Genomic DNA, 24471 nt, shown 5'->3' with positions numbered 1-24471 from the left:
TTACTGGCCCTATTCATTTCTATTGTAAGTGCCTTACTGAAACCACAATGTTTTTTTTTTTTTAAAACGAGGGACTAGAACCCTTAACTTTCGTGTGTTGAACTGAATATATGAAACTTGCTATCTAAAAATGACTATTTATTGAAGCAGCATCTTTGTGTAACCCTGGCAATAATCAATTTTACTTGAACAATAATGGAGGAAATATGTTAGTGAAACAAATTCATATTGTTCCTTAAAGCATGAATCAGAAAAAGTGAACATTTCATACAGATGGAATAACTTTATTGTTGTTAGGCTGAAAATTACGCATGCAAACAGCAGATTCTCAGCTGTGTAGAATCATCCAACTGTTTCATTAAAAAAAACAGAGGAGATACGATCCAAAAAACAAAACTGATTCAATATCTGTACAGCTGAAAGTATAATACAATATATACCACTATTGTACACCGGAATAAAATACATCATAAGGGCAGCAGTCACAGAGTAATAATCTGCGCTTGAGTCTGTTACATGAAGCAGTAAACCTTGTTTGTGCTGCCCTTTACACTGACAATATAAATTATGTTCAAGAGCTGAACATAATCCAGAAAAAAAACACACACACACACAGAAAAGTGCTCTGGTAAAGATATTGTTGTTGACTTAAAATCAAAAACCAACCATTTAAAAAGCTTATCAGGCCTCCCAACATCTTCATTCAAGAGGATAAAACATGCACTTGACCTTTGACCTCAGATTAAATCAAGGTCAAGCTACATTCCATTACTCTTTGGAAACTGATCGTCTAACATACGGCACCATTATGAAATTGTGTCATGCGAAAACACTGCAGATAAGGGCAGGGGATTAAATAAGGCTGTTAATCACAGGTTCATTCACCTGTTTTTGAATTTTCAATGAGTATTAAAGAGAGTTTCTACAACTTCTCAGGTATATTCTCTACCCTATGACTGAAGCGTAAAGATCATAGCTCTAATGATCAGGGTTACTTGTGAACACGTTTTGGTTTGTTTGGTTAGTTAGTTAGTTGCAAAGATGACCAAAATTGGTCTAGGACAGATAAAGATGTTTATCCAAACACTTTACTGTTCTCTACATAAGCTTGTTATTGGTGGATTAGCATAGACTACCACAAGTAACAATATTATTGAGTGCAGTAATAAAAATATCCTGAAAATATCACCCACTCTGCTACTTTTAGTTTACGTTTTGCTAAAATCTTTGTCCTAAGATTATATTCCAGTACAAAGTAAAATGATTCTGAACAGTGTTTGAAAAGAAGGACAGGCCAAAGGGCACAACAAAACCAAACTGTGTCAAATAAGAAGCCTCTGGAAGTGCGACCCTGACCGCTAACCCCTGATGGCAGTGGGTTTCACAAAAGGCAACACTGACATAAGAGTTCAAAAGGCCAGCAGGAAAAATATAGAACAAAAAACAGTTATCTTATGTATGGACAATCTAAAGGGCTACACTATGCTGATCAGCCATTAGATGTTTGTGTGTGTGTTTAAGTAAACTGTAAATACGATACTATTTTTTCTAGGCTTTATTATTTAGTGTTCTTTGGACTGAGTCTAACGGCAGTGCATTATGGGTAATACAGGTTAGACATGAGCAAGACACAACCCGATCACTGGGCTGACATCAGACACCTGGTTTGTTCCAAAACTGTGAAAATAAAGGATAAACTGTCCCTTCAGATGTGCTCCATACTTGGTACACACACATAAAGACCCATCAACTCAACTACCTGATGCAAACAGGACTGAAGTTTAGCCTCATTGTTAAGAATTAGTTAACTTTGGGTTGTAATTATGGTTTGATAACAGAGCCGTATACTCAACATGAAGGTTAAAGTGCACTTTCATTATTTAAGTACTATGCATATGCATACTAGCAAAGCCCAGGGGTGACATTGAATTATTGTGCACTTTGATGGAAGTATTTTGGGTAGATGAGAGAGCCAACACTTGAATCAGTAAATAATCACTCAGTAAATCTGCTGCACCATTATTGGTCAGTTGGATCACAGTGTTTGTGTATGTGAGTGTGTTTTGCCATAAAGAAAGCTCACTCTGCTTCAAGGGTAATAAAGCATCAGGATTGGTCCATGGGCTCAAAAGTGCTGGGATGCTCCGCCCCATGACTCTCCATCTCCTCTTGTTTGACAGGAGTCTCTTCTTCCTTGTCATCATGCCTTGCTGTGGCGTGCTGGCGCAGGTGTTTGTCCATAGATGCCTGTATGTTTGAGACCATCTCCTGCAGGCGTTGCCGCTGGGCCTCGATCACAGCAGGCTCCAGCCCCATACCACGGCCCTCACGCAAAGTGAGCATGCCTGGGGCTAAACGCACCAAATCCTCCCCTGACAATGCTAGCTCCTCCTTCTGAACGCTGCCGCTGAGATCCACTCCACTGCTGTGCTGCCGCCTTATTGGTGAGTGTTCAGGAGGGGCAGAACCCAACGAGTGGCCTTTGCCTTGGAAAGCAGTAACTATCTGCTCTTTCCTACGCACTGCGCCACCAGCGCCTAATCGCAGGCTGTGGGCAGGGCTTCCCTCACGGCTACGGGATGCTGCATCTGTGCGGAGCTGAGACACGGCATCCTGGACGAGGTCCTCCACATCAGGGCCCACAGGAAAATGTCCAGCGGTATCCACACACAGCTCCAAACGCTCCGCTGCTGCGTTGAATACAAATGTCTTACCCGTCAAATGTGGCAGAGTGCAGTGCTTTCCATCCAGCATATCTGAATACAGATGGGGAGAAAATGAAAATAAGCTTCACACATGAACACACAAAAAAGTTGACCAGAAGTGCCCTGGTCAAAATTATTTTTAAGGGATAGTTTACCCCAAAATTTGTTTTCAGTTATCATTTACTCACCTGACCCTTTAATTCAGTTTAACATTTCCTTCAAACATTAGACACTTTTCACAAATAGGGTATATATTGGTGTCCTATTAATTTAAGGCAATAAAGGCTCAAAACCCAGATTATTTGTAGAGAGAGCTATTAGTTGTGTTAGATAAACTATATTAAATCTGCTTATTGTTTTAAATTGTTACTTATTTTAATGATTAGAAAATTTTATATTTAGCTGTCTCTCACATTTTGCGTGCAATCCACATGATTTTTCTTGACATTGAGGAAAACTTGAGTTTATTATAACAATAACTACAGCTGTAGTGGCTTCAAGTCCTATTTTATACTAGGGATGTGTATGAGTAATCATGGAGAACACCAACTAAGATTTTTAAAAGAACATCTCAGCTCTGTAAAGCTCCAAAAAGCACATACAGGCCTCATAAAAGTAATAAGAGTCCAGTGTCTGAAGCGATCCAATCTGTTTTGGGTAAGAACAGACCAAAACCAGACCACTCCTTTTCACTATAAAAGATAGGCATCAGCAGTCTCCTTGGCAATCGTGATTTCACTTCCTTGTGCCATCTATCACTCTGTGCATATACCAAGCACTAGGAAAAGTAATCGAACTGGATCACTTATTAAGACATGTATTAAACCACTGGAGTCATATGGATTACTTTTATGCTGCCTTTATTTTCTTTTAGGAGTTTATAATTTTTGTTCACCATTCACTTGCATTTTATGGACCTACAGAGCTTAAAAATTCTTAAAAAAAAGGTTTAGTTTGAGTTCCGCAGAAGAAAGTAATACACATCTGGGATGGTATGAGTAAACGATGAGAGATTACAATTTTTTGGGTTAACTATATTGTTCATTTAATATTTTACAAAAGAAAAGAATAGTTTGTTGAAGATAGGTCATTTTGAAACCATTCATTGTAATGTTTGTGAATATAATTTCACTTGCGTGGCATAGTTTTTTGTGCGCTCGAGCACTCGACTACAAAATAACTAGATAATGCCAATCCATATTTTGTACTCTATACTATTCATGGAAAGGGCTAGAAGGTTCTGTCATCATTTATGTGGTTCTGTATGCAATATTAGCATGTCACCATTTACTTTTACAAAGAAAGTCTTTGTAAGACCCTTGTAAAGGGTTTGGAACAATGAGGTGACGACAAAATTTTCATTTTGGGAAAACTATCCTTTTTTACACCTAACACACAACAACCTTTTACTGTACAATATAGCGACAAAAGAGAGATGTACCCATGTCTTTCTTGACAATGTTGTAGAAGACTCCTCCTTGCTGGAACAGATGAGGCAGTTTCTTGGCATATGACCAGACATCTTCACCTACGCAAAAAAGTGATAATGACATCAACTGGTTTGCATCATACAGTCAAGCAGAGTCACAGTGACAGCACCCACATAGACAAGCAGGAACTGCTTTAAATGTATTGTACATTTATAAACTATCAAATGCCTGCATATTATTATTGTTTTTAAAATGACATCTCGCATATAGTGGTGTACATCATCTTTTTAAACAATAAAAGTGTGCAGTTCTTTTTTGCGTTTATATTTTCTAATTGGATTTTTGTGGCATACACAGCTATAATCATTTTTTTATTTAATTTCTCAAAAGTATAATTAATCAAACGTAACCACATATAGGAGGGTTTTTCTTACCCATGAGCGCTGCTAGGAGACAGAGTGATGACATCTCAAGGTCAATGTTGTCCTGGAGTTCCCTGGTGCTGGCATGATTGAGACGTGGGTCAGACTGAGCGTGTGTTTGAGGTGCGCGAGTGTGTGTTTGAGTCATCGGAGTATCAGATGAGCTCACTTTCAGCCCTTCCACAGAGATGCGGTCACCGTGCTGGAGAGCGACAGGCTGATTCTGGTCTTCTGGGCATGGTGGAGGCAGCTCTCGTGGTGGGAAGCCATGTCGGATGCACAGCTGGCCCGGTGGCAGGCCGAAGGCCTGGACAATGGAGTTTTGCAGTTCACTGTAGGTGGTGTTTGGCTGTAAAGTAAGCATTGACTGCCGCCCATCGCTAGTCGTTACGCGTATCTTCTTCTCTCCACTAGTGGGCGGCGCTTTAGTGGGCGTGGGAGGAGCTGAGGATGATGAAGTCAATGGAGATGATGGGCGAGGATCTGAGGCCTTGTCCTGCTGGCGCACACGGTCTGTACTACGACGCTGGGAGAGGGCTGCCTGCTCGCTAATGCTGTGCTGCAAGACCCTCTCAGTTCTGCTCATCACCAGCTCCTCCTTATGCAGCGTTTTGGCCTTCTGTCCTGTCAGGATGATTTTAGAAGGAGGGTGAGCACACGGATCTCCCCCGTCCTGCACGTGAGCACCCTCTATGGCAACTGGGTTGTACTCATCTTGGCTTCTCTTAGCTGTGTGATGCAAAATAGTGTTTACCACTTTCTGCACTAGGATCTCACTGCCAAATTCACCCGGGAAGTGCTTTGTGACAAGCTTCATGGTCACATCATAAACGTTACTGTTAAGCGGTGGATCCAACTCATATTGGAACCAATAAACAGTCTCACGGACCACACGGCCGCCCCACTCTAGAGTAATAGGGAAGGCTTCAGGTAGATTGTCATACTCTTTCCCCTCCCAAAAGTGCTTGTACCCGCAACCACATTTCCCACCCTGTGAGCGCGTGTTGGTGCGATCTCCATCCAAATACACCACAGAACCGTCTGCATGGACGCGACGAACTGAGGTTCCATGACACCAGGTGCAGGCCGCGAGAGAGCTGAGTCTGTAGTCAGGCACTAGCACATCTTTTTCTGGGTTGTAAGAACATACCACACTATTCAGAGGAAAGCTGTAGTTTTTATCCCCTCGCAGCTTCCCATGAGTGGACTTGGCCAGGTTGTAGAGCTTCCCTCCAGGTATGAGCCACTCAGCTGGCACATGAAGCTCCGAGAGGGCATTGCAGACTAGGCAACGGTGCATACGGTTCTCCTGAACAGATTTCTTCGCCGCTTCAGTCACCTCCTCAGGCTGCACGCCAATCACTCCAGTACGTCGATATATGTATTGGTGAACATCCGTGACTAGTGCTGGGTGGATGCCATGCTTGTCCATGAAGACATCTTCCATGGCGGCCACAAGTCGTAGCAGGTATTTATCCTGCAGGCTGCGGTCGCCCCCAATTACACAGTTGCCGCTGAAGTCCAGACTCACGTACCTGCGTATCAGCTCCTGAGGAACACCCCATGCTTTTGGCAGCAGCGCAGCAGGTAAATGGGGCAAAGGCATGCCCTTAATGCCCACTAAGGGTAGATAGTGATTTCGGCCTGAGCTGCTCCATGCAATGCAAATGGGCTTGTTTAGAGTGCCATCCTTTCCCCGACACTGCTCTTCGGGGACCAGACCCGGCAGGAAGGTGGCAGAGTAATCGCCCGAGCTACGCATTCCACTCAGGGAGTCCAGCAAGATTATGGGTCTATGAAGCACATTTGCCAGGCCAAATATGTGAATGTTCCGTAAACCCAACGGAACGCCCTCAGGAGGGACAAATAATGGGTCACACTCATTAATTATATCTTCCCATTCTGCTGCATCTATAAAGTCCTGGAAAAGAGCTTTGTAGCGGTCAATGTTCTGCTTAAAGTTACGTTTTAGGTTTTCTCTAAGGGCATGCCAGAAGAGCTCTCGCCCAACTAAGGCCCTGGACACAGCGTGGACCAGGCAGTGACCATCTCCATCCACGTGTACGGGAATGAGACACTCTCTATTTGAGTTTGCTTTCTTTATCTCCTCCAAAGTGTCATGCAAATAGATCAAGCTCCCTGACCGGTCCCTGCCATAGCCTACAGTAGGTACGTGCTCTTGCTCAATGAGAAATGCCCTGTCACCAAGCAGTGAGCATTCGAAAATGTCTCCCTGATTCATTTCCTTAAGAAGTTTGGCAGTGCCCGTCTGTTTGTCCATTCCGTAGCGTGTTAGTATGGGTGAGATCAACTTGCAGTGATAATTGGACAGTCCCATCACTTTAACCAGCTCGAAGCCCTTTTTTGGAGGGCCCGGCACACCCAGCAAAGCATTTCTTAGCAGATTATGGAGCACTACATCTGGGTCGGTCACTTCTTCCACGTTTGCGAGGTTTTTCTGCTCGTGTCTCTGTCCGCACTCGGTGCACTCAATGCTGATGGAGGTGTGCGCGGGGAAGAAGAGCTTCGCCTGGCACTGCGGGTCCGGGCACATCCCGCACAATATGCGCCTGTCCTTCTGCTTCGAGCCCGGCATTAACGACATAATCCAATCTATTGTCTCTCTAGTCGCGGCGGTTTACAAAAGCATTGCTATTTACTTACAGACGAGCGAGGGAAAATTTTGTCACCTCACGCAGTTTCTGTTTTCCAGCAACAAACACAACACGGAAGCGGTTCTGTGTCATTGTATGACCCTATCGACAGCGCGTGGCTTGCTGGGACTTGTAGTTCGTAAACAGCTCAATCCTGAGGTCTTCCAAAATATTATTTCTAAATAAAAACTACAAATACTACAAACATTGTTACGTTTGCATTAAACGCTTTAGTTATTCATACCAAAGAGGCATACGTCATACGCCGGCTTAAAAGTGACTTGAACAGATCCGTAAAAACTACAATAACCACAATGCAAAGCTGTGTTGTGTTGATTGAGTTCAGATCAGTGAGAATAAACGGCAGTTGCGCTGATTTTACATATACTTGGAGAAATGCATGACATCCAAGCGTTTATATCGCTTCTTTCTTTTTTCTGTTTCCCACTAGATCTAAATGCTAAACTGTAGATGTATTTAATGAAGAATTTTAATTACATTTGTGTATATAGCAAAGAAACGCTATATTTTTTTTCAATATTTTCCGAATCTTACCGAAGTGTTAATAAGATAACTGAACATTTAACCTTTAAAAAATTTCTTTGTGATTATTTTGAGATTTGAAATAGCACCAAACATGCAGGGTTATCGGTCATCATTCTCCAAACATCCACTAAAAGAACTAAATAAACCTGTAAATGATACACAATACTATTAGAATAGTGCAGTATATGTGAGAATGGAGAAATGTGCAATCTGTTCAATCTGATACACCAGAAGAGGGCGACCAACTCTTAAAGGAGGCGTCACTTCCACTCATGGTTAACGTTAGGGAAAGAGTTAGGTAAGGGGCTCCCTATATCTTTAATGGCGGTTTGGAGCTTGCAGCTATATCATTCTCAAAACCCAGCACATCAAATTTGACCGATAATGAGCAGAAGAGCAGCATTAGTGGGTGTTCCCAAGATTGTCAAACACAACAGTAGCAAAATAGCGCCCTCAGCTGAGAACTATTATGAATCTGAAGCTGTATTAATGATCCCCTTCAACAAAAACACTATGAGAATGTACAAAATGATTGGCAGTCAGAAAGCATCTGAGACTGTGGCCAGCAGACACATTTTTGTTCGTTGTTTACACATAGTGCTGTCACCAGAGACCGTTGAGATATCCCAGGAAGAATGAACACTTTCTGCATTCCATTCCATATATCAAATCGCTTAGAGCACCTTTAAACCTGAATGTTCTGCTTCAACTGCTACACTACGAGAACGTGCAAAATGATTGACAGGGAGAAAGTACATCAGTCTTCTGATTGGGTGATTTTCTGTATACACAGTTTAAAGCTGTCACAGAGATTGGTGAGATATCTCAAGATAGCCTACTTATTTCAGTGATATCTTTCAGGGAGAAGGATCATTTTGCCATTTTATATAAAAAAAAAATCCGTTACAGCTCCTTTTAGAATATAGTGGAAATTACACTGTGCTTGGAATCCCAGTTATTTTGTAATTACTATTTTGGAGCAGTTATCAATAGCATAACTAGGATCTGATGCATTTAACTTCAGTACCCACTAGGGGTCCTCAGCACTCTTCCAGGGGTCCTCAAGATCTCTTAAAATTATTTAAAATAAGATAGATTAGTATAATTTGTATATAATTAATAATTCAACTGGTTGAAAATTAAAAAAAATAATAATAACCTTTTTATGAAGGACAAACATTTTTAGACATTTCTGGAATCACAAAAATGTATAATGATTAATTGTTTTAATCTATTGATGCTCATAGTTTATTACATTAAAAACTTAAAAGATTGGTCCTCATTACAGCAGAAGTAGCAGAGGAGGTATCTTATAATAGATATGTCTTATAAATATCTAATAGCCTAGATGGGGGGGCCTTCAAATATTTTCTTAGACAATGTGGGGGCCTTGGAGTCATAAAGGTTGAGAACTACTTAAAGGCAATAATTCACCCCAAAATAACAACAGACATGAGATATTATTCTAAAAATCTTTGTTTGTTTTCTACTGAAGAAAGAAAGTCTTACACATCTGGGATGGCATGAGGGTGAGTAAATGATGAGAGAATTTTCATTTTTGTGTGAACTATGAGATATTATTCTAAAAATCTTTGTTTGTTTTCTACTGAACTTTATCCCTTTAATCTATCCCTTTAATGTAGCCAAATTCTAGATAAACAAATTAAATATGCCATTAATACAGCGTATTGTCACCTTTTAAATCACAGACTGGTTTCTTTAACAAAATAACAGGCCACCACGTTTACCTGACCAGTAAGATTTCCAAAGAATGCTTACAGTATAGTACCACAAATTAAGATACAAATACTTTTATGTATTGATTAAAATGCAGTTATTTTGACATTTGAATGAGTTGTAAGATTAAAATAAGATGTTATGCTTAATAATAAACTATACTTTTCTGAATTTTGAACGGCCACCGTGAATGAGATGGATGGTGTATGATAGAGCTGTAAATAAGACATAGCTGCAATAAGATGTAAGATATAATCTGTGTCATGTACAGTATGTGTGTGAAGGATACTGCAGCTTTTCCAGTGCCATGTTGTCAATGACCTCTAAGCTGTTGTACACCAGAGTACTGCTGAGCAGAACAGACAGACAGAAGATCCATGTGTCATGTCTATCATCCCCCTGAAACATTAGCCATTAACTCATACATATATGATTTTATTACAGAACACATGTGAGCACCAGAAGTCACCATGACCAAACAGTCGATTGACCAGTTTGGTTTATAGAGATTATCTGTATATGATTATCAGCTATTCTTTATGCTACACGCGAGTGAATTTGAAATGGCATCATGGTCTACAAAGAGTCAAAAGTCCTGTGATTATGCAAAGTGTAAGCAAAAACAAGGTGATGATAAAATTAAACTAGATTTGCATTTCCTAAAGGAACTTCCTGTGTTTGCAAGGCAAGAAAGAAAAGTGGTTCTGTCCAAATAACATGCTGCATATGAGTACAAGTTCACACAAGATTTAAAACTGTGTGTAAAAGCTTGAAAAAAAAGGTATGCAAAGGATATAAGACCAAAATGTTTTGATGTAATGACTCCAAAAAATGTGTAACAATCAAATAAATACACATAGATGCGAGTATACATCAACCATTTGACATGTAACCTAAATTAACATTACCATTTTACAAAGATATTACATTATCAGAAGCTTGCAAGAGACTTCCTGACATTGTGTGATCATTTCTCGGTTTGGTTCACAATTCTGAATTTAAGCCAAGCCTGAATCAAGAAAAGTAAAGATTGAAAGTTTTTATTATTATTTCATATTGTGAGAAATATGAAATTGTACATGCTGTCCTGCTCTGTGTTTTTGCTCTTTATGTGCTCAGTTAATAATAATTTACTGATGAAATCAAATCAGACATGACATTTGACATTAATTACATTTCCCCCATAGCATTATTATAGGCTACATAATATTCAGCATTAACATTTACATTCAGCATGTAAATTTACATAATTCAATAACTGTACATACTCCAACCTTGCACATACATTACCCTTTGCACATGTACATGCAATATTCTATGTTATATGTCCTATTATTTGTATCTATTTTTACTCTTACAATGTTTTATATTCTGTGTCTCATAAACTACTTATATACCGTATATATATATATATATATATATATGTGTGTATATTTCATATACTCTTTACTTTATTGTATTGTATATTGTGTATTCTATATTGTGTGTATTGTTTACTATACATTGTATATAACTATTGTGTTGTGTAAGTATGTGTACATTTGAAATGTAAATTGTTGTTGTGTAAATATGTTGTTTACTGTAATTGGAATATGTCTCGTCACTGTCATGACTGCTATGTTGCTCGGAACTGCACACAAGAATCTCACCTACTGTTGCACTTGTGACAATAAAGTGATTTGATTTGATTTGATCATTGTAATGTTATGTGTACACTTGTTTCTCCTATCACCAAATTAAATTCCTTGTGTACGTGAGCACATTTGGCAATAAAGTTAATTCTGATTCTGATTTTATATAGTAAATTAATATTGCACTATATTATCTTGTGCAGAGCGTGTCACTGTAGTATGGAAGCTCTGAACCGCAAGGTGGAAAAAAATAGTTTCTAAGTTTCTAAAAAAAAAATTTTTTTTTAAAGACTTAAGCTCAAGAAGGTACGGAAGAGGATTAGGGCCAAGCAATAATAAAAAAAAAAATTAAGCCATCTCGAGATTAAAGTCATTATAATGCGAGATTAAACTCGTTAAATTTCAAGAAAAAAGTCGAAATACAATCTTTAGAATAAACTCATTAAATATCGAGAATAAAGTCGTTGTGTTTCGAGAAAAAAATCTCACATTATAATGACTTTATTCTTGATATTTAATGAGTTTATTCTCAAGATTGTATTTCGACTTTTTTCTCGAAATTTAACAAGTTTAATCTCGCATTATAATGACTTTAATCTCAATATTTAATGAGTTTATTCTCAAGATTGTATTTCGACTTTTTTCTCGAAATTTAACAAGTTTAATCTCGCATTATAATGACTTTAATCTCAATATTTAATGAGTTTATTCTCAAGATTGTATTTTGACTTTTTTCTCGAAATGTAACGAGTTTAATCTCGCATTATAATGACTTTATTCTCAAGATGGTTTTATTTTTTTATTATTGCTTGGCCCTAATCCTCTTCCGTAAAAAGGAACTGAGACACTTTTTCTTTATTTTTTTCACCATAATTTTTTTATTTTCCTCCTTGCGATTCAGAGCTTCCGTAGTGGTTACGGTTCAGAGCTCTCCCGCTGCTGGACTGGTTTCACTTTCAGTTTCAGCAGTTATAACTCATCGTACAACCCCTGTGGCTTCTGATAGATTGTAATCGGATTGTAGTGCTCCTTGTATGCAATGAAGCTTTTTACATTTGTATGCACGCGTTTTTATGTAGGCGTAGGACGTCGCGTTTATTGGATGAACTGACTCAAAAAAAAAAAAAAAAAAAAAAACCTGTAGGGCCTATGTTTATGGTTATAAAATTAAATTAAAAAGAGCGTTCCTAGAATAATAGTAGCCTAATTGGTTTGCCAAAATAACGGGAACAATATAGGCTACTAATGCTAGGGGAATGTGCAAAACAAACAAACAAACAAATGAGCAAAATGAACACAATTCAAACAGCAACAACAGACCGCTACGTTAGGAAAAATTTTACTAACACACACAAAACAACATTACAGTAAATCCGACAATTTATTACCTTAACAAAAGGCAAATTAACTGTTAGGCTCTGGATTGGCTGTTGTAACCTCACAGAATGCGTAACAGAAGCATATAGCATAAATGGACTTAAATAATATCAGTTCTGAGCTCAGAACGCAATTAATCCAACACTAGTCAGGCTCCCCCTGTTATTTTTGCACAATAAATGGTTCGGAAACGTGATCTCTTATTGGCCAATTCGTAATACAGACACGAAAGTGAAAATAAAATAACATGGGTTTGGTTCAATAACAAAGGACCGACGAATCAGTAGTTTCCCAGAAATCGCCTGCTTTCACTTAGATCAGTGGGCGGACACTGAAGAAACGCTCCACCCTCTTCGTGTTAAATAGGACCATCAGAACCGTTTGCTACCTCAGATTTGGGATTCGAGAGCGAGACTGTGTCGGTAAGATATTTCGTTTCTTTTAATATAAGAAATAATAATAAGATATTCTGTGGCCTATAAAAATCCATTTAATTAGCTGCATTGTTCAAATAAAGAAACAAAAAACAACTGAGACAAACATAAACAGGGCTTAACTTTCAAAATGTTTTTTTTTTCATACCAAGTTTATTAGCTCAATAAACCCAATAAACAATTTAAACATTTAAACTGACAAATTCACTTGTGAAATGGATTGCTGTGAACTGTATGCCAATGATTGACTTATGATCAGTAAACAATACATTGTCTTCTAAAGCCGTTTTTTGTATGGCCTTATCAATTACTAACTCTTCTGCCACAAGAATGTAATGCATTTAAATTATATATATATATATATATATATGTGTGTATATGTGTGTGTGTGTGTGTTGTGTGTGTGTGTTTTTATAAAAATATTCTCCAAACAGATACTTGTATCATAGGGATATTTTTCTGAGTAATTTAAAATTGGTGTGATGTCCTAACTTCAAATGCTTAAATTGTTTAATGGATTTATAGAGCTAATACTTGATATTAGGGATGCACCGATTGTGAAATTCTGGGCCAATACTGATGTTTAAAATCACAATATGACTGAATGCGATTTTTGTTTGTTTGTTTATTTTGTTTTTGCTGTTATTTAATCCCCCTTTTGTGCCAATGAAACAAAGAAATCTTCATTTATAAAAAAAATAAATGAGCTGTTTTTAAGTCTTTCAGCCCTGCATCACACTATCTTTGAGCACAAATTAAATCATACAAAGTTTAATATAACCTTTCTAATAACAAAGATTCTTTTTGTGAAAAATAACTTTTTAAAGAGCCTTTTTAGCCTGCTACAGCAGAATTTTTCACTAAATCACATACCAGACGGTAAAATACTCCCACACCACTGACATTTTCTTGCACTTATTTGAAAACAAACCACACGTGCTCATGGCATCTGTTGCCCTCTTACGTCATGCCAGAGTCGTGTCCAGCCAGTGGCTGGTATTATAGTTCCACCTGTTGGATCTAGCCTGGTTCTGTATATACTGAAAAGCACATGCACACACGTGTGTGTGTGTGTGTGTGTGTGTGTGTGTGTGTGTGTGTGTGTATACACTCACCTAAAGGATTATTAGGAACACCTGTTCAATTTCTCATTAATGCAATTATCTAATCAACCAATCACATGGCAGTTGCTTCAATGCATTTAGGGGTGTGGTCCTGGTCAAGACAATCTCCTGAACTCCAAACTGAATGTCAGAATGGGAAAGAAAGGTGATTTAAGCAATTTTGAGCGTGGCATGGTTGTTGGTGCCAGACGGGCCGGTCTGAGTATTTCACAATCTGCTCAGTTACTGGGATTTTCACGCACAACCATTTCTAGGGTTTACAAAGAATGGTGTGAGAAGGGAAAAACATCCAGTATGCGGCAGTCCTGTGGGCTGAAAATGCCTTGTTGATGCTAGAGGTCAGAGGAGAATGGGCCGACTGATTCAAGCTGATAGAAGAGCAACTTTGCCTGAAATAACCACTCGTTACAACCGAGGTATGCAGCAAAGCATTTGTGAAGCCACAACACGCACAACTTTGAGGCGGATGGGCTACAACAGCAGAAGACCCCACCGGGTACCACTCATCTCCACTACAAATAGGAAAAAGAGGCTACAATTTGCAAGAGCTCACCAAAATTGGACAGTTGAAGACTGGAAAAATGTTGCCTGGTCTGATGAGTCTCGATTTCTGTTGAGACATTCAGATGGTAGAGTTAGAATTTGGCGTAAACAGAATGAGAACATGGATCCATCATGCCTTGTTACCACTGTGCAGGCTGGTGGTGGTGGTGTAATGGTGTGGGGGATGTTTTCTTGGCACACTTTAGGCCCCTTAGTGCCAATTGGGCATCGTTTAAATGCCACGGCCTACCTGAGCATTGTTTCTGACCATGTCCATCCCTTTATGGCCACCATGTACCCATCCTCTGATGGCTACTTCTAGCAGGATAATGCACCATGTCACAAAGCTCGAATCATTTCAAACTGGTTTCTTGAACATGACAATGAGTTCACTGTACTAAAATGGCCCCCACATCACCAGATCTCAACCCAATAGAGCATCTTTGGGATGTGGTGGAACGGAGCTCGTGCCCTGGATGTGCATCCCACAAATCTCCATCAACTGCAAGATGCTATCCTATCAATATGGGCCAACATTTCTAAAGAATGCTTTCAGCACCTTGTTGAATCAATGCCACGTAGAATTAAGGCAGTTCTGAAGGCTGAAAGGGGTCAAACACAGTATTAGTATGGTGTTCCTAATAATCCTTTAGGTGAGTGTGTGTGTGTGTGTGTGTGTGTGTGTGTGTGTGTGTGTATATATATATATATATATATATATATATATATATGTGCCACAATTTTATTTTTAAATCCATACCAGCAATCTGTGTAAAATTAATCATTAAGAGACTGTAACTTCTATATCATTGAGGATCATCCAACCTGACCATGTGTTACATGAGTTTCTTCAGCAGTGGTGTGAGTCATTATTTAACACTGTAACACAGTTAAAGGATGGGCAAGGAGGAGGCGAGAACCGGCTTGTCAACATAAATGAGAATTTAATTTAAACTCAAAACACACGAACATCAATACACACACATGACGGATATGCCCGTAATTCTCTCTCTCTCGAACCATAGTCACCGGCCGCCTTTATCCCTCGCGCGCCTCATCAGGCCGATTGGGGACCGGGCGTGCGATATTCTGACCCGGCCCCGCACCCCTCCGCTCCACAAACACGGATTAATAATTTACACCTTAATGACCATGAGAAATATTAACAGACATTCAGTTGACACTGCACGCGGTGAAGAAATACACGAAAGATACAAATATTTATACCCATCATGACCAAATAGGTACAATGTCTGTAATGATAAGCTTTGCCCATTTTCCTTCTAATAGGTTGCAATCATTCTGGAAATGTTTTTTTTTTCTACAGGCATCATAACAAATTCTTCAACAAGGAAGCCATTGAAGCTAAACCTACCTGCTTCAAACACAAAGACCTTGAAAGCCAGCATGTCCAAATTCACACTAATGCCGGGGCCCATTTGTTTGGTGGAGAATGTCAATGGATCGCTCTGCGTCTGTAAGGACGCCATTGAGTTCCTGAGTAGGATCAATGAGCCGGTGGTGGTGGTGTCTGTGGTGGGACTATACCGTACAGGGAAGTCATACCTTATGAACCGCTTGGCAGGTCAACAGTCAGGTGAGATGAAACTTTATCATATGCAGTATATGTTAGGGTTTGGCATTTGTATAAGTATATTTTAGATGAAATAAAGGTTGATAATAATAATGCAATTGTCGCAGGCTTTGCTCTCGGAAATACAATCGAGTCTAAGACCAAAGGCATTTGGATGTGGTGTGTGCCTCACCCCTTAAAAGAAGGGCATACTCTGGTGTTGCTGGACACAGAAGGACTGGGTGACGTGGACAAGGTGAGGGCACCACAGAGTACACATTAATTTTAAGAATAAAATAATTTTCAGGGCTCATATATATGTGTATATATATATATATTTTACACACACAAAGACATGCACTAAATATTACTGCTTTAATCTGATGATACTGAATATGTTTCAGGGAGACTCTAAGAATGACGGATGGATCTTCTGTCTGGCTGTTCTTCTCAGCAGCACTCTGGTGTACAACAGCCGTGGCACAATTGATAACAATTCACTGGAACAGCTGCAGTATCCTTTAGCCTGTCACACGAATGACCCTCTTCCTCTTTTTATATAAACACAAATACACTTTATAAGATGCTGTTATTTCTCAATGTGCCGCAGCTACATTACTGAACTCGCTGAGCAGATCAAGATCAAATCTCCATCAAAAGCAGCAGACGAGGAGGAAGAGGATTCTGATTTTGTGCGTTTTTTCCCCTCATTCGTCTGGGTCGTTAGAGATTTCGCCTTGGCTTTGGAAATAGATGGAAAGAGAGTGACAGCGGACGAGTACCTCAACTTTGCCCTCCAGCTGAAGAAAGGTATTTCTACCAGGATTACTTCTGGATCCAGATGTTTTCTGAGTAGAATTGGGTTTACCTTTCATACCCCTCTCATTCCAAACCTGTTAGATTTTTCTTCTATGTAAAACTAAACAGAAGTTTTTTTTTTTCCATTCACCAAAATTGGACCGTAAAAAAAAAAAAAAAAAGATACCATAAAAGTAGTACCTAAAACTATCTTATCAAGTTTTCTAATGCCATTTAAAGGGATAGTTCACCCAAAAATGAAAATTCTCCCATCATATACTCACCATAATGCCATTCTAGATGTGTATGAATTTCTTTCTTTTGCTGAACACAAATGAAGATTTTTAGAAGAATATCTCGGCTTTGTTGATCCATTCAATGCAAGTTAATCGTGGTCAAAAGCAAAAAAAGCTAGCATAAAGTTAATCCATACGACTCCAGCGGTTAAATCCATATGTTCAGAAGCGATATTATAACTGTGGGTGAGAAATGAAATTAATTTTAAAGTCCTTTTTTACTATCAATATCCATGTTCACTTTCACTTCCTCTTTGTTTTTTTGCCGATTTTGCATTCTTCGTGCATATCTGTTGATTGCATTGATCTGTTTCTCCATTACACCTCTCATCAGTTCTGAAGATATAGATTTTACCACTAGAGTCACGTGAATTACTTTTATGCTGCTTTTTGGACCTTCTGGGTTCTGGGCACCATTCACTTGCATTAAATGGACAAACAGAGCTGAGATATGTGTGTGTTGTGCAGAAGAAATAAATTAATATACATCTGGGATGAGAGAATTTCCATTTTTGGGTGAACTATTCCATTTAATAGCCTTGTAAGAGAAACAGACTTTCAGTAACAAACACAAAAAAAATAAAAAAATAAAATGAAGCAAGGCTATTTGTAATTTTCAGACACATATTTAAACATTTAAGGTCTTGTAGTTGCAGGATTAAAAAAAAAAATAATGCATTACAAATGTTGACAAAATCTTTGTTAGTGCAGTTGACTAGAAAAAAAGAAATTGTATTTCTCCTGAAAACCTCATTTAGGTGTGAATAAGAAAACCAGTGACTACAACTTGCCCCGTCAATGCATCCGGAATTATTTCCCTACCCGGAAGTGCTTTGTGTTCCCATCTCCAACCTCACCGGATAAAATGACATGCTTAGAAAGTCTACAAGAAGAGGACCTGGTGCCAGATTTTTTGGAGGTCACATGTAATTTTTGTCACCACATGTTTATCGAGAGTGCTGTGAAAACACTGAAAGGAGGACACATAGTTACTGGGAGATGTGAGTATTTGGGTCATTGGGAGATTTAGGTGTTAAGACAGAAAAGCCTATACATCAAAGAGCCTTTTAAGATTTGAATTGAGCTACAGTAAATCTAAACAAATAATCAAATCTACTGAACTGATCAAGCTTGAACTAATTAAATGAGTAAATCAAAGTTTTTGTTTGTTTTTAGTACTGGGTCATCTAGTTCAGAATTATGTGGATACAATCAGCAGTGGTCGTGTGCCCTGTCTGGACAATGCAGTGGTTACTCTGGCAAATCTTGAGAACCAGGCAGCCGTTCAAGAAGCTTTAAATGTGTATCAGTGTGGGATGGAAGAGGTAAGACATACATATTCTGATATATTGTATAAAATCAGTGCTGTAGTCAGAAGCGATATGATAGGTGTGGGTGAGATCCATATTTAAGTCATTTTTTACTATAAATCTCCTTTTTCACATTCTTACGTTTTTGGCAATTCTTTGTACATCTTGCCACCTACAGGGCAGGGAGAATAATTTACAATGTCAATCAAGTTTCTCTGTGCTAAGATTTGCCAAGAGATCAAAAGTCAAATATTTATATATGAACTCAAACATTTCTTATCAAATTCTTCCAAGACCAAATTATCTGAGCTATGATATCCATATTAATTTTGGAGATCTATATTGATACTGTATGTCAACAATTCTTTCAGAATGTGTCTAGAAATATTTCTCCTAAATACTTGTTGATACTTAATGGCGTTCTCTGATATGTTTTATTTAAGACTCCTGAGCTATAAAAGAACAACCTCTGAGCAAGAAAGTTGTCTTCTGGGCAGTATTACGATAGCGAAAGACCTATGATCTTTCGACACTCATGCTTATACAGCCTTTTGTTTAAGTTTTCAATGTATGTATTGTAAAGAAAATTTAGGTTCACTATATATAAATAAAATGGACATTATATAAACAACACCATATCTGAATTATTATTCTTACAGATATGTTTTTATCCAAGAACATTTGAATTATTTCAACCCATTCAGCAGTTAAAATCTTCCTTTTCATTATGCACTACTTTTAGCTAGACCCCAATCACACACATCCAGTACACACCATGTAAATTATGTGTTTTGCAGGTGAAGAATATGTTTCCAGTAATTGTTACTAATCTTACCTCGGAGCACCAGAAGTTCAGCAGTTTGGCCACTTCTGAGTTCATGAAACGTTCCTTTAAAGATGAAAAAGGAGAGTACCTTGGAAAACTGGTGGTGAGTTTCAAATACACATAATCAAACATGCAGGGTTGGGCAGAATGCTTAAAGTATTCTTGGGAAGTCACGTGATGCCATGCGAGGATCGGACATGTGAACGCCAAGCTCTGTGCACTTTGCTAGTTTTAACACTTTTAATGGTATAATCTGGTGAGATTCGATACATACTGTTCTAGGAGGACAATATGTCAAAGAATTCAAAATTTTTGCACTCTGGAGACATTAAAAGACACTTACGTGCTCAAGCTGACACCCCCGAGAAGGCCCCGAGCCAGGGACTCAATTTGGTCAGAGAGATGAGAGAAATTCGGTGAGAGATGTTGAACATGTTGGCAATGCTCACGAAGGTTGTTGCTAACTTGGAGGATCTTGCTGTAATACGTCGATCGATCACTACCATGGAGACCAAGTTCTCTGAGGTGGTTACAAGTGTGGGAGATGTAGAAATACTGCTCTATTATCTGGGGTCATCGGAGTGGGAATTATCTGCTAATCCGCTAGCGACCAAGGTGGATTTGGAGTGTGTCTGGGAGAAGTTAGAGGACATTTGAGAACCGTAGCTGGCAGAATAATGTCCGCATTGTTTGAATTCCTGAGGATGGAGAGGGTCAGGATATGCTAAAATTCCTGGATGGGCTCCTTATGAATCCGTTTTATATAACAGGCCATAAGCTGGAAATCAAGCGAGCTCACAGGGATCCTTCTCGGCGAGCTTTGGAGGAAGGCCCCGATCAATTCTGGACAAATTTCTGAGATCATCTGATTAAGATCTTGTGTTAACGAGACGAGGTGTAAAGGAAGGTTTTCTTAGAAAAATCACAGCATTTTCTTGTTCCCAGACTTTGCGAAATTGACGAGAGAAATGTGACAGGTTCAAGGAATGCCAGAAACGTTTACATCAACGGAAGGTTGCGTTTGCACTGTTCCTGGCCAAATTGAGAATAGATACTAAGGATGGCCGTAAAACATGACCTTCATGAAGTCAATGGAGTGAGTACGTTATCTTTTGGTACTCACGGGTGCAGCACGAGTGGACCGACTCACTGAACATTCACTCGACTGTTCAAGGAAACTGAGCACCATTTTTGTTTCCTAGCAGCTGTAGTTTGTTTTGTGGAGTAACACTCTTGCGGGAAAGTTTTGTGGATGAATCTACATGCTCTTTGTGTTCTGCATATTGGCTGGAGTTTGTTTTATAGATTATCTTTTGTGTAATTCTGTTGCACAAAATTTGTATAGAAACACCGGACTTCATGCCTTTCCAAACCATGAGCTCAATTTTGAGTGTCATGGTGAAGGCTGTGAATACTTTATGTACATGTGTTTTTTTATACATTTGCAAAGATTTCAAACGAACTTCTTTCACATTGTCATTATGGGCAATTGTTTGTAGAATTGAGGAAAATAATGAATTTGATCCATTTTGGAATAAGGCTGTTACATAACAAAATGTGGAAAAAGTGAAGCGCTGGGAATACTTTACGGATGCACTGTATGCTTGGAGCAATGTTTTCAGTAAAAAATATTCAGAAACATGCACATCTGAATATCTTATGTTTTTTTTCAAGATGATTTATATTTGAGTTTTTATTTATTATTTTTTTTTAACTTAAGGATGGTTACTAAAATGCAAGTGTTTAGGCATATTTTGTAGACCTAAAATGTGTAGGCTAATTAAAAAAAAAACTCGAAATTATGCTTTTATATCGTATTTTTTTAACATTTACATGCTTGTGCAGCTAGGGAAGCTGTGTTAATGGATGTTTTAATTTAGGAAAACAATTTTAAGTGGCTCCACCATCAAATGAAATGAAACAAATCAACAATAAAACAAATTAACTTGTAGACATGCACAAAGACAACACATTTACATGTGTATGTTTACAGGAAGAAATAGATGCATACTATTTAGACCTGATGGATAAGAATGAGATGGCATCACAGCAGAAGTGCGGACAGCTGCTGAACTATTTGTTCTCTGAGATGAGTGAGCGGTTGCAGAATGGAGTGTACAGTCAGTCTGGAGGATATGAACTCTATTGCAGAGACAGAGATGCCATCATTGCAAAATACCGCAGTGAGCCCAACAAAGGAGTCCGGGTGAGGACATTTACGGAGTTTGTTTTGGGAGATTGTGTTTGTTAGTGTATGCATTTGTGTAGAGTTTAAGTGTAAAATTGCTTGATCTAAAGTTTATAAATGACCAAGAAAGTAAAACCCGTTTGAGTGGATGTGTATCTGTGTTGAAGTGTTCTAATATATCTGTTGATGTGCAGGCCGAGGCTGTGCTTAATGAGTTTTTGAATGAGCGTGGAGCTGAAGCAAATAGTATCCTTTACACTGATAAAGCACTCACTGAAAACGAAAAAAAGATCCAAGGTAAATATTTATTAATAAACATCCTATGTTTGACAGCCCATACACTTTAGACACTTACATGTGGTTGGGCTTCAGGTTGTTGAGGTGATTCGCATACATTTTAAAGTAATTTCTCTGTCTTTTCTCTTGGCTGAATGATCAGAGGAGAAAGAAAAGGCATCTCTGATGGAACAGATGTGTAAAGAGGAGGAAGAGAAACGAATTGAGAGTGAACGAATGCTGGAGGTAGAGAAAGCGCAGCAGGAGGACAGAATGAAGCAGATGGAGGAGAAGTTCAACCATGAGATGCAGCAGCAACAGCAGGAGATGGACAAAGCTCTGGAGAGCAAACTGAAGGAGCAAGAAGAGCTGCTAAAGAAAGGTTTTAAGGAGAAAGCAAATTTTCTTGAGGAAGAGATACAAAATCTAAAGAAAGAAAAGGAAAACAACAGTTCTGGTGGCTTTTTTAAGGAATATTTGTTGCCTATTGTCAACACTGCGGCAAACTTGCTTCCCAGCATCCTCCATCACAGATTGATGATGAAGAGACTAAAATAACGAACCACAAATTAAACACCCATCCAAATCATTGTTACATCACATTAATTTATAAATGTATGGTGGTCACTTTGCTTAAAAAGTGGTGGGGACAGTTGGGGGGTGGTGCATAGACGTGCTTGTTGTGAGCTCAGGAAATAAGGAAGGCTTAGCTCATGATTATGCAAAAATAACATGATATTTAACTGCTTTGATATATAAACAGTATGTATTGTTGCAGAGACTAGTCCTGTAGTAAAGAGTTTGCTTATGTCCAATTCAAAATGTATAACTGTTTCAGTATCATATTTACTTACTATTGTCAACATAAATCTAAGTTCTCATCATTACACTGTGATTTGTGAGAGTAGTCAATCTAACTGACCAATTCAAGTGTTCCTATGAAATCTTTGATTTGATCACTTCATTTCTACTGCATAATGGGGGATAGATACAGGGAAAAATATATTTTTCATATAGTTTTGTATGAAAAATATAAAACTATGCTACTACTGTAAATGACCATTGCTACTTTACATTGTCTGCTTAATTTAAGTGCTTTTAAATGGCACCTGTAGGGTATACTCAAAGTATGTGTAAATAAAACAATCATTCTAAAATTATGTAAAAAAGTTCTCCACACAGAAATGAGTTAAGCAGACAACTTCCTGGTCAACATCTGCTTGTAAAAGTGCACAAACCTTAAATGGCAACAGTAATGCTACAGTTGTTTACAGATTACTCTGCTGAACTGCATCTTCAGTGTGTGATACTGTAGAGATGTCATGTCTAATGATAGTGTGAAACCTTGTGATTTAAGATATTATCAAAGAAGTTTCATGTTTGGGTTTGCACCAATGAGGATTAAGTTTTAAACATTCAATAAAACAAATTATTGTACTAACTGGTGTAGTGGGCTAAGCGCATATCTTGTTATCAGAAGGTCGCTGGTTCGATCCCCACAGCCACCACCATTGTGTTCCTTGAGCAAGGCACTTAACTCCAGGTTGCTCTGGGGGGATTGTCCCTGTAATAAGTGCACTGTAAGTCGCTTTGGATAAAAGCGTCTGCCAAATGCATACATGTAAAAAATGAAGTACCATGCTTTAATCTTTTACAACTAATCAGCTTGTTGGAAAGACCTACTGTAGGCTGGTGGATAGTGTGCTAACTCCTATTAAATAAAAAAAATAGGATTTGTAAATTAGGGTAAATTGTAAATTATAATTTTGTTCCTGGATTTATGTTCACAATAAAACTAAATAAACCCTTGTAACTTTAAACAATTTCAATAGCATATTGACTTACTATTTTCAACATAAAGCCTAGTTAAATAACTGTAAAATCTTTTAAACTCAGATTCAAATGGTTGTTTTACAAAGTGTGTGTGTGTGTGTGTGTGTGTGTCCAAGTATGCTGCCATATTACTACATGAATTGATTCAAACAAGGTTTTTTGTGGTTATTTAAACTCTAAAATAGAGGTCGACCGATTGTGAATTTTGCTAATACTGATAACTAAGGTGGTGGAAAAGGCCAATAACCGATTAATCAGTCGATAGTTTTTAAAAATCATTTATAGCATGGTAAAAAAAAAATCTTAGTCTTTCTTTACTACGATGGGCACCGACTAAGAGGCTGAGAGAGTCCAAAATGAACAAAACCCCAAATTAAGTTTATTGTGCAACCTTATAAACAAAAACAAGACCAGAATACACTTGCTTGTTTCGGGACTCCTTTTTTGGAATGATGTAGACATTGCTTCTTTGCAGTGCTCTATATTTAAGTATTCACCAGATTCAAACAATTGGCATAGATTTTTTCTGATAACTAATAATTCCAAAAAGCATCTATCAGCACTGATTATTCTGAAAAACGGATATATCAGTCTACCTTTACTGTAAAATATTTTCTCCACTTGCTGGGTTTCAACTTTATCAATGTAAGAGGTTTAAAAATGACAATTGAAATGATTAAATTAATAACTGCACAAGCTTTTAATAACTGTTTTTAATAGTTGATTAAAGCTTTAAACAACAATTATGTACAATTATCATGTGCAACT

General features: G+C 38.2%; 2 protein-coding genes across 2 annotated transcripts; one reads left to right on the top strand and one right to left on the bottom strand.

Annotated features, from left to right (window-relative positions):
* Positions 1-119: 119 nt before the first annotated feature.
* On the bottom strand, positions 120-7284 carry LOC127649666 (deubiquitinating protein VCPIP1-like). Its single transcript, XM_052134907.1, has 3 exons — positions 4570-7284; positions 4147-4233; positions 120-2756 (listed from the first exon to the last, which is right to left on the bottom strand). The coding sequence occupies exons 1-3, from the start codon at positions 7160-7162 to the stop codon at positions 2107-2109; spliced, it is 3330 nt and encodes a 1109-aa protein (XP_051990867.1). The 5' UTR covers positions 7163-7284; the 3' UTR covers positions 120-2106.
* Positions 7285-12916: 5632 nt separating this feature from the next.
* LOC127649551 (guanylate-binding protein 1-like) lies at positions 12917-23264 on the top strand. The gene is made up of 11 exons (XM_052134708.1): positions 12917-12924; positions 15931-16200; positions 16305-16432; positions 16581-16690; positions 16787-16986; positions 18029-18271; positions 18447-18595; positions 19378-19509; positions 21400-21612; positions 21789-21891; positions 22034-23264. The coding sequence occupies exons 2-11, from the start codon at positions 16011-16013 to the stop codon at positions 22426-22428; spliced, it is 1863 nt and encodes a 620-aa protein (XP_051990668.1). The 5' UTR covers positions 12917-12924; positions 15931-16010; the 3' UTR covers positions 22429-23264.
* Positions 23265-24471: the final 1207 nt, after the last annotated feature.

This window comes from Xyrauchen texanus, chromosome 9, assembly GCF_025860055.1.
Source record: "Xyrauchen texanus isolate HMW12.3.18 chromosome 9, RBS_HiC_50CHRs, whole genome shotgun sequence".
NCBI classification, from domain to species: Eukaryota; Metazoa; Chordata; class Actinopteri; order Cypriniformes; family Catostomidae; genus Xyrauchen; species Xyrauchen texanus.
Note: the sequence above shows the minus strand (reverse complement) of the source record. Positions and strands in the feature narration are given on the sequence as shown.

Coding starts and splice junctions, on each gene's coding strand:
- LOC127649666 (XM_052134907.1), bottom strand. CDS start 7,162: ATGTCGTTAATGCCGGGCTCGAAGCAGAAGGACAGGCGCATATTGTGC. Junction 4,234..4,569: donor TCTCCTAGCAGCGCTCATGG/GTAAGAAAAACC, acceptor TTTTTTGCGTAG/GTGAAGATGTCTGGTCATAT. Junction 2,757..4,146: donor CATTGTCAAGAAAGACATGG/GTACATCTCTCT, acceptor ATCTGTATTCAG/ATATGCTGGATGGAAAGCAC.
- LOC127649551 (XM_052134708.1), top strand. CDS start 16,011: ATGTCCAAATTCACACTAATGCCGGGGCCCATTTGTTTGGTGGAGAAT. Junction 21,613..21,788: donor AGCCCAACAAAGGAGTCCGG/GTGAGGACATTT, acceptor GTTGATGTGCAG/GCCGAGGCTGTGCTTAATGA. Junction 21,892..22,033: donor AAACGAAAAAAAGATCCAAG/GTAAATATTTAT, acceptor CTGAATGATCAG/AGGAGAAAGAAAAGGCATCT.